General features: G+C 42.8%; 1 protein-coding gene across 1 annotated transcript; it reads right to left on the reverse strand.

The window, feature by feature from the left end:
* Positions 1 to 1138: 1138 nt before the first annotated feature.
* LOC124672819 (mitogen-activated protein kinase kinase kinase 3-like) lies at positions 1139 to 6244 on the reverse strand. The gene is made up of 11 exons (XM_047208987.1): positions 5883 to 6244; positions 4608 to 5168; positions 4153 to 4240; positions 3979 to 4041; positions 3158 to 3318; positions 2998 to 3073; positions 2789 to 2848; positions 2578 to 2685; positions 2215 to 2451; positions 1771 to 1883; positions 1139 to 1682 (listed from the first exon to the last, which is right to left on the reverse strand). The coding sequence occupies exons 1-11, from the start codon at positions 6242 to 6244 to the stop codon at positions 1442 to 1444; spliced, it is 2070 nt and encodes a 689-aa protein (XP_047064943.1). The 3' UTR covers positions 1139 to 1441.
* Positions 6245 to 10346: the final 4102 nt, after the last annotated feature.

The raw sequence follows: 10346 nt of genomic DNA on the forward strand, positions 1-10346 counted from the left end.
CCAGGAGGGCGAACGCACCAAGGTTTCCATTCAATCTTCCACATAACTGGCGACTTCTCCTCTACAAGCAGAATCTTGGGCACTTCCTGTGAAAGTTACCGCTCCACTGCATCTCAACCAAGTTATCTAACGGACAACCTTGCTGTTGCTAGAGCTGCCACGAGTTCTGCAACTCATTTCGCAATCATGTTTGCAGCTTCAGACAGATTTCCTAGGAGCTGCAGCCCAGGATTTACCACATCACCATATATTTGAACAAGGTAGCTCACAACAGAAGCTCTCCATCTGGGACTTTGTTCAGTTGTATTTCTTCAGCTCATACAAACAGGATTTGCCCTATATAGCTCTAGCTGCCCAGAACTTAAATTTACAAAGCTTTGTATTGCACGATGTTACATGCTTACGAGCTGAAGTGAAATTTAGCGCCTCTGTCTCGAGAGCGAATACTCTACAACTAGTTGTGCCCGCACCCCATTATCGGATATTACACTTTCGTGTATTTTTTATATATGAATTAAAATCATGGACATGGGTTATTTTGTATCTTGTGCAAATATAAAATTTCGTTCCAAAATATGACCATATATAACCTGTGAAAAAAGAAGACCAAAGTGAATAGTATTCCACAACTCATATCATTAGTCTTTTTTTGTGCAGGCCAGACATTTTCAAAAAAAATTGATGAAACTTCGCAGATGCATAGTACACAATATAATATATGTCCCAGATTTTTTTCGTATTTTCTGAAAACTTGGAAGTGTTACATTCAATAATGGGGTGCGGGTACAAATGAGAGTTTCCCCCTCCGGCACCTCTCGTTAAAGAAAAATATATATGTAGGGTGATGTAGTCGTTTCCCCTTGTTGGTTGTTTGGATCCCTTCTAAGTTTCCTTTCGCCTGGTGGTGAGCTGTGTAAACACAGATCAGTTTACAGCTCGGGCTAAACTGACTTCCTATCTACAATAGCTACTGCTGACCTTTTCCTTCTATTTTGTATGTATGAGACATTTAATGCTTTCATTATAAGCTGGACCTGTAAGGTCTTGTTTCAAAAAAGAAAAATATTTATAATGTGAATGCGCCAGCAACTAGTTACATATTTTCAATTCACCGGAAGACATCTCTACATCAGTCACAGAAGTCAAAAATCCTTCATAAGTACTGCTGTGAGCCTGCACAGGCTGGCAAATTTACAGCCCATGTTCTTATACAACTTCGTATCGCTTTACATCGTGATTTATATAGCAGAAGCGACAATGACCTATAAATATACTATATACAGCACTTCCTGTATGTCTTCTTTCCTCGAGAACCCTTTTCAACTATACAGTAAATCAGCGTGTAGCAACACAAAGTTACAAGGGGTTGCTGACAGGAACATCTCTGAGAATCTACCATGTCATGAGAGCACTTTTCATGCTGAACCTCCATGAAAGACGCTTAGAACCTCTTTGGAGAACCGTAGGGACTTTGGAGTCTCAAGGGGCCGACGTCCTGCCAAGGGTCTGAAATTGCTGGACTTCGTCGTGCCTGATTCAGCGCGTAGCTTGATGAAGCACCAGGCGAGAGCATTGGGTGGGGCGGAGATGGCAGGCAGCTCCAGTTAGACTGCTTGAATTGCCTCATAGGGCTTGAGGATGGGGACACAGGTAGTGACATGTTTGTTCTCACAAGAACAGGGCTGCTAAAGGACATACATATTTTGTCATGAAAATGAAATGCTACGAGAGGGAGTAAAAACTGAGGATGGAAAGGGATTATTCCAGTACCAGGAGGTGCGTGGTGATGGAACGGTTGTGGAAAATCCGGTAAAATCTCTCGCACTCACACCTATATCCCTGAGGGGAGCAATACTTCTCCGTGATGGAAGCTCCCTGTTAGACTGCAACAACATAGAGGGCAGGATAAGGATATGAGCATTTAGGAGAACAGATACCGTAAACGAAGCAAACATTAACATCTTTTTCCTTGGAAAGCAACAATCCTCCAACCAACCTTACTAAATTAAAGTCACAATTTGCTCATCAACTACTAATTTATAGCAGACATAAGAGCATCTTTGATGGGTTAAGCCAAAGTTTAGTCCAGACTGAGTCCAAGCAAATGTAAAGCACTCGTGCCAGTGATTGACCGAGACAGTTTTTATTAATGAGGAAAATGCCGAGAAGAATAAATATATACTAAAATGAATTTAAATGAGCAAAAGACTGTACCACTTTATGCTTCACATCTATTGGAGCAGAAAATGCATTTCTCAATGCACTGGATTTTGCTGCTCTTACTGCTGGATGGTCCTGAACAAAAGGATGGTCCAACAGCTGACTTGCAGAGGCGCGAGATGCTGGATCACGTTTTAAGCACAGTTTCAAGAAACTTTTCCCATCCTCGGAAAAAATATCTGGAATTTCAGGAATATCTTTACTGTTTGCGATCTTAAATATTGCAGCTACCTACAAGGTTAGATCGGAGAGGATTGAGTCAGCATATTATCTTGTCTTAAAGGAAAAAGGAGTCAGTCTGTTATCTGCCATAGCTAAATGGAAATAAAAATGCAATTGTTAAGTAGAAGCATATACCCCTTCATACTGGTGCCAAGGAGGTCTTGCCGTTGCCATTTCAATAATTGTACACCCCAAACTCCAAATGTCAACAGCTAGATTGTAACCTTTACTGTTCATAATGACCTGTGTTTTTTCTGCTATTAGGGGGGATTTTACTCACATGGGTACAACTGATAATGAAGAAAATTGTTTTCAAGTTTGAGTGCTAAGAAATGATGCAGCTCACCTCAGGAGCCATCCAGTAAGGACTTCCTTTGAAAGAGCGTATTTCAGCGAAGGATGATATCTGCTTCAACACGAGTGATGAGATTAACGGGCGTGAAGAAAAAGAAGCTCTGTATTTATATGTTCAAAATCGAATGATAGTGAAACTACATAATGCTATGCACACAGAATAGAGGTGGGGATGGCGAATGGAAAGGCAAGATTGCATACATGCTTAGCCATGCCAAAGTCAGCAAGTTTAACTTCGCCATTGGGGCCAACAAGTATGTTTGCTCCTTTAATATCTCTGCCAAGAAAAAGTACTATTTAGCGACTATTCAATTTTGTACTGCCTATGGAAAGATTAAACAATTCTATAGCTGTATATTACCTGTGGACAGTGTTCTTCCCATGTAAATACGCAAGACCAGAGAGAATTTGACAGGTATAATTGCGAATCACTGGTTCCTTAAAAGGGCCATAGTCCCTAAGTAACTTGTGAATTGAGCCCCCCGAAACATACTCAAGGTAAATCGAAAGCGTGTCCTCAGTCTGTAAGGAGAGGTATAGAATTAGAAAGTCTTAATTATTGCCAATTAGTTGGCAAGTACTTCTCCATTTCTTTGGTATGATTAAGCATGAAATCCTGGTGAAACAACTGCAAGTGAGTAACTTTTCATGTGCATGTCCGCACCATGCCTTTGTCACAACAGAAACTCTAAGCACCATATAAGCTATGACTTCCCACCTATCTCTTAACAGGTTGTGCACCATTGAATGACATTCATTTAATCATTTTTAAGTGAACCTACGTTAGTATATGGGCAACCTAATTACTCCATGGCCAATCTAGTTTTATATGGAGGATTCTGTCCTCAACTTGTGTATATACATTCAATATTTTCCACATGTTATTTCGAGAACAATGACATTAGCAACATTTTATTATTATTGATGTGAATAGAAGTAGAACTGAATTTCACGACAATTTGACTTTAATTCTCTATCTGAACCTTTCACAAAAAAAAAATATATGTGCATAAGGCCTTAATTCATACAGAGTACATCATTATTTTTCTTTGAACTTATAAATAGTTGACATCATTTCCCCTTACAAGTCCATCCCGTAAAAAAAATGGAACGGAAGAGCAAACAATTATTGGGATATGGTCGCACATAGGAAAACGTGATGGCTAATCAAATAAAACTTACCATCTCACTTCCATAGTATTGCACAATGTTTGGGTGTGATGGTTGCTTAAGAATATCAATCTCCTGCCAATATGGAAATGAATAACATGTTGTTCAGTCAATTTAATAGGTAAGGCAAATACTGTTACCATACAGAAAGATAACTAAGCTATCTGACTTAAGAAACCAAGTAACCTGATTCAATTGTTTGAGTCGTTCTTTCGAATGTGGATCGTCTGAAATAACTTGTACTTCCTTAATCGCGCAAAACTGCCCATTTTCACTGCATAATTGCTCACCACATAAGAGTTCTCGCACAAATTTCTTTCTTTAGATATTTAGGCAACACCCCCCAAGAGGCCAAGACATTCAATCAATATCGACAATTCGGCATCAGGAAATTGGAGCAAAGAATAGCATGCTAAGTTCTTCTCCATTAGTTATTTGTCTTGAGATTTAAGAAGTTAAGATGCTACATAATCTCATGTGTCAACTTATAAACACATCAGCTGGAGTATTCAACAATTTATCTCATGTGTCTATTGATCTGTATACAGGTTTTGTAGCATATAATGGCACTGATGCATTGAACTCCAAATGATAATCAAATAATAAATAATGCAAAGACATGAAAAAAAAAATCACAATACCTGTTGAATCCAAGATAAACCTGGCCAAATGTACCACTCCCCAATAATTTCCCCTTTCTCCACTGTGATTGGAATTGCAAGCAAGAAGTGGGAGATGAAGGAAGAGGCGAACAAGCAGTTGGAGATGGAGGAAGAGGCGAGCAGGCAGTGGGAGATGGAGTTAGAGGTGAGCAGGCACCGGAAGCTGGAGGAAGTGGCAATGGATGAGGCGGGCTCCTCATACAGTTGATTGTTTTCAATGGTGACCTCGGGCTAAATCCGAATTCTCTTGCATGTGCATTACTCATAGCAAAGTTATGGCCTTTTGGGCCAGGGGAAGGGCTTCCCGTTCTTGAATCAAATATATCCTCAGACCACACCCTGCTACGCGAACTGGCTTCACTGGTTGAAGGGTCATCGCTGTGCGAATGGAGTTCCCTCACGTTAGAGAAAGGAACCTCAAAGAACTTCTGATGCTCACGCGGCATGCTACGAGACATGTAGTGGCTGTCTTCGTTTAGGATCATCGGTGAGTCGGATGGCGTATTTGTTCCCTTGGCAAACGCAACCGGATCCATGGACCTAGAGATTTCACCAAGCAAGCAAGAAGCATTAAAAAATATACTATCAAATATCATTTTGAAACGTATCATATGAAGAAGAGTTGTGAGAAGCAACAAATATGCACTCCCGCTGAAACATAAAGATAATCTTTTGTCATGGACATTCTGTTATCGCAAGAATAAACAAATGAGTTGTACCAGAAATAACAATTCTGCATTCCCACCAAAACATGAAGGTGTTAAACCTCTTTTCAGAATGTGTCTGAAGCATGAACCACTAGCACGCCATCTCTAGCCATCCACCCTACGACCTGTACTTTACCCAATAATAATGAGGTGCCTTACGACTGCAGAATGAGGGTGGCACGACCATGGAAGAGGTCAAGAGCTGAAGCTGGTGCGAAGTCACACCATTCACTCATAAGTCTCCCAACTCTGCATTTGGACTTAATAAACTCCCCTAAAAAAAGTTGCTAGCCCGACAAAGTATTCACACGAAACCTAATTAATGGCTTTACGTACCGAATAAACCAATTCCCAATATTTAATCACACTCATTCCGTAAAAGAAAATCAAACAAAATCGCAGCGCTAAACAAATTCAGCTTCAGCTTCAGCGTAAGCGTGAAAATTGAACTGGCAAGCGAGCAGTACAGCGGGCTCCAGGATTGGCACAATTCGTAATTGAGCCCTGAACAGGGAGCAACAGCGCGACGATCGGGTGCTTTGCTTACCTGGAATTAGAAGCGTGGTGATCCGGCGCGTCCTCTGGGGAAGAGGAGCACGAGCTGGACCCGGACGAGGAGGAGCCGTCTCCGGCCGTGGCGTCCTCGCAGGGAGGCCCCGCGGCGAGGGCGTCCGGTCCTGGGTCGCTCGCGGGCACGGGGAGCTTGTAGTGCTGCAGGTCCCCGCCGCACCTGCCATGGCGCGCGGCCGGCGCGTCGAGGCTGCGGGTCTTCTCCCTGGCCCGCGGCGTGGGCGAGGGGGACGGGTAGTCGAGGTCGACGGACTTGCGCGGGGAGGAGGCCGCGGAGGCGGAGGGCCTGGCCTTGGACCTGGGCCTGAGCTTGTCGGGCCACCAGCCGCGCACGGGCATCGCCGCGCGCGCGCGCGAGTCGGCAGCCGGCGTCGAGCGCGCTCCCGAGCTGCGGAGGAGGAGGGAGGAGGAAGGCGCGGGGCAGGTGCGGCCGACGACGCTTTAGGCGAGGAAGAGAAAGAAGAGTAGAGTAGAGTAGACGAAAGCAGGGTGGAGGGAGATATTTTGCTGGAATTTTTTGCTTGAGAGAGAAAGAAAAATGGAAATGGTAGTTACTGCCCGCGAGTGGGTGGCAAGCAGCTGCGGCGACGGCGACCGTGGGATCCACGTGCGGCCGATGCTGCTGGCCGACTGACGCGTGGGCCCCGGCGCGTCCAGCCGGTGCGCCGGCCCGGCGTGTCAGTGGCTAGTTGCGCGCGGCGGCTTGCGATGCTGCACGAGCCAGGTATGGCGTTCGTGCGTGCATCTCCTTTTCCGTTTCCTTTCCCTGGTAATGGGCTATGGCTGCCTCCCGTGTGGAATCTTCGCGGGAAGTTTGGTGGCGTACGCCACGGCACTGGGAGGGACCAAAAGCTGACGGTGGTGCCGAGGCGTGCTGACGTGGCAGCTAACAACAACTTAACTGCTGTTTTTTTTTTTTTGAAGAAGAAGAGGGTTAACTGCTGATTTAAGATTGCGACGAAGGAAACTCAAAACAGAGACCAAGCTGCTACATGTGCAAGTTTTTATATTCAAACACTAGGATTTCATATTTCAATTCTTTTTAAAAATGGAATAAAACAACGGAGGTAGACGTTACAAAATCTCAATAGAAACTAAGTGTACTTTGCATTGTGGGCTACATAGAAATGACAACATCTGATAGATTTTATACTAGTTCACATTGAGATTTGCATGCACATCATTAGTTAAAACTATAAAATACAAATTTTAAATGTTTACAAATAAAGAGCTATACGTAGCCCGACCTATTATACACTTACTATCGTAAAACCACTACTTACCAAAGAAATGTGCTTCGAGAGAAAGAATGAAGCACACGCGGGACACTGGCTCTCTCATCTGCGGAGCTTAGTGCAAGTCAGGGGCTAGGGCTGGAATTCGAGTCAAGCCGAGCCAGCTCGGCTTGACTCGCTAAAGCTCGGTCAATAATCGAGTTAGCTCGACTCGACTCGTTTAACAATCGAGTCCAGATTTGAAACTCGGCTCGACTCGCAAAGCTCGCGAGTAACTCACGAGTAGCTCGTTTAAAATTGTCAAATAGAACATGTAATATGTACAATGCATTTTCCCCAAATATTTAGGCATAAATAATGAACAACAAGCCTTAGGACTATGGTACCACAAAAATATAAACCACAATGATCAATATATCACCAGTATAAGATTGCCAAGTTGAGAAATCATAAATATATTTGCGAATTTTGATGGGCTTAGGCCGAATTCATTTTTATCGAGCTAAACGAGCTACTCGCGAGTTCGGTGAACTCGGCTCGTTTAGCTTGAACTCGTTTAACAACAAAATATGAAACTCGGCTTGGCTGGTTATACACCGAGTTCGAGTCGAGCCGAGTCGAGTCACGAGTTACTCGTTTAGCTCATGAGTTTCGAGTTTTAATTCCAGGCCTCCTGCGGTAAAATAATGCACCGAACACGGTATGTCACTTTCCGTCGTATACACTATCGTAATTCCCTCATGTGACCCTTAGGTAAATGTTACATGGTCGACTTCATGCAACAACAAAAGAGAAAATTAGCATACAAACATAGTGCAAAGTTGTAAATCATCTTCATTCATATTATAATACTACTACGGTTTCTCCATCTCCCCCAAGAACAGAATTGACTACTCACACATGGAGACAATCAATAACATCATCATAATCTTGCGGATGGAATATGAATAACGGTGTGAATTCAAATAAAAACCCACGATGACAATGGAGATTACAATCCAGGGAGATGGGTGGGATGGATATGGTGATTTCGTTGTGGATGATGATGAAGGTGATGATGCCTTGTCCTCCAATGATCCGGGTACCAACTTGGATGAAGCCCTTTCTTGTTCTTCCTTGAGATCTCTTGTGGGGCGGTGTTCTGGTATTTTTGGTCGCGTACGTGCTTGGATCTCAGATCCGTCTGCGGGAGGCGAGAGTATTTGACGAGGCGGTCGTCCTGGCAGGCCGTACAGGCGGACGGTACGGGCGGGCCTTGCCTGTACCGACGTTCGCTAAACCTTCTAGAACTCGTCTTCTAATCCTCCTTTCGCCCAAGTGCATAATTAAGTGCTTAAATGATTTTTATCACGTCAAAATACCGTAAAATGACAGTTTTATTGATATTTCATCATTGCCTTATTATTTTAAAATCCTACGTAGACAAGCATAAAAGGGCGTGGTAGCGCGGTAAAATACAAAAATCCTATCTACTCAATGATAACTTAATAAAATAACGGTGCAAAAATATGATAAATATGCACTCATCAGATTACGGCCCCACCCCTCATCGTTCATTTGTATCTCGTTCATCAGATTACGATTTATGAGAGCTTCTACCCGCCAGCTTATTTATATCGGAATCCATAAGCCAATATCTCAAGAAAGCTTAAGTTTAAAATAAATAACCCTTTATGTATGTCTTTAAGAGTGCAACGAAGAATATTGGCGAGAAACTGCAAGGGTGATTTGCTTGAGCTTATTTTTATATGCCTATGGGAGGGGGGCGTCACCCCCCTCACATGTAAACCTCTACCCTTGTTTGTTTATGCATGTTTATCACGTGTTTTCCCCTCCATGGTCCATGGATGAATTTCCCATCATGTTGATAATGGAACTTAAAAAAATATGAAATAAAATTCTGGAGGTAGTCATTATAAAATCTCAAAAAAACTACTTTGTATTGTAAGCTACATAAAAATAACAAAAACTGATAAATTTTATAGAAGTTCATACTAAGATTTGCATGTACATCATTATTTACCTCCGACATTTTTTTCCATATTTTTTAAAACTTAACATATAAGTTTTAAATATTTTTTAAAAAGAGCTACATGTAGCTCGGTCAATTTGTGCACTCATTGTCGTAAAACCACTATTATAGTCACTCTGATCCAGTTGGTTCCTAAACAGGAAGGGGGTAAGTAGGTGGAGGATGCAACGAAAAGTCTCACTGGCTAGCGCCGGGTGGAGATACCAGATGCAGAATTGAGAAGAAAGACAATTCTCCATCTTTTCGCCCTTCCGCACCCCCTATTTAGTAAGTGGAGAGAAATGCGAATTTATATGTGCTCCAAGAGAAAGAATGGAACACGGTGAGACACTTTCTTTCATTGGCGGATCTTAGTGCAAGCCTAGGGGTGGGGGGGGGGGCGTCGCCCCCAGCTTTGCACCAAACTCTGGAAGAATTTCTTTTTAGAACGGCTTACAAAGAAATTTTCTACCTTTTACCCCTACTTATCAAATCGTTTCTCCGTTTTATCCCCACCGAGATCTTCTTCACCCGCTCTTACACCACTACACGCTCGACTCTACCACCGTCCAATAGGCAGGTAGTCAACACGTCCGCCCCTCCTCCTCTAGCTCGAAAGCGTAGCCTCCCAACTCCATCTCCGACTACGGCCCCCACCCCTCATCATCATTTGTATCTCGCTCACATCGAGACGCAAAACATGGTAGAGAAATTAGGATTACCTTATTTTTCATGCAAAACATGTCCCCTAGGCAGTCGGGCCAACCTCCGCCAATGTATGTATATACTAAGATGTATAGTCATGTCAGTGAGAGGAATTTTGTTTATTGATGTTCTATATGCATGCAAAGTGCATGTTGTATCTGATCTTGTGTGGAATTTTTACATTTATGATCAGTAATTGCATATATCTCTCAGAATTGTTGATAGTGAGCATTTTTTGTTAACTTGATGTAAACAAGGTGTATGGAGTAAAAGACTATATATTACTCATTAATTGGGGCAAAGTTACGGGCTAGCGAGCGGTGGTAACTTTGCACGCTCTAACTCAATAAAGGTTATGAGAATAGGGACACGGTTTATGAGAGCTTCTACCCACCAGCTTATTTCTATTGGAATTCATAAGCCAGTTTCTCAAGAAAACTTAAGTTAAAAAGAAGTAGCCCTTTATGTGTGTCTTTACGAGTGCAACAAA

This window comes from Lolium rigidum, chromosome 7, assembly GCF_022539505.1.
Source record: "Lolium rigidum isolate FL_2022 chromosome 7, APGP_CSIRO_Lrig_0.1, whole genome shotgun sequence".
NCBI lineage: Eukaryota > Viridiplantae > Streptophyta > Magnoliopsida > Poales > Poaceae > Lolium > Lolium rigidum.

Coding starts and splice junctions, on each gene's coding strand:
- LOC124672819 (XM_047208987.1), bottom strand. CDS start 6,244: ATGCCCGTGCGCGGCTGGTGGCCCGACAAGCTCAGGCCCAGGTCCAAG. Junction 4,241..4,607: donor GTTTATCTTGGATTCAACAG/GTATTGTGATTT, acceptor GCAATTATGCAG/TGAAAATGGGCAGTTTTGCG. Junction 2,849..2,997: donor ACTTTGGCATGGCTAAGCAT/GTATGCAATCTT, acceptor GTGTTGAAGCAG/ATATCATCCTTCGCTGAAAT.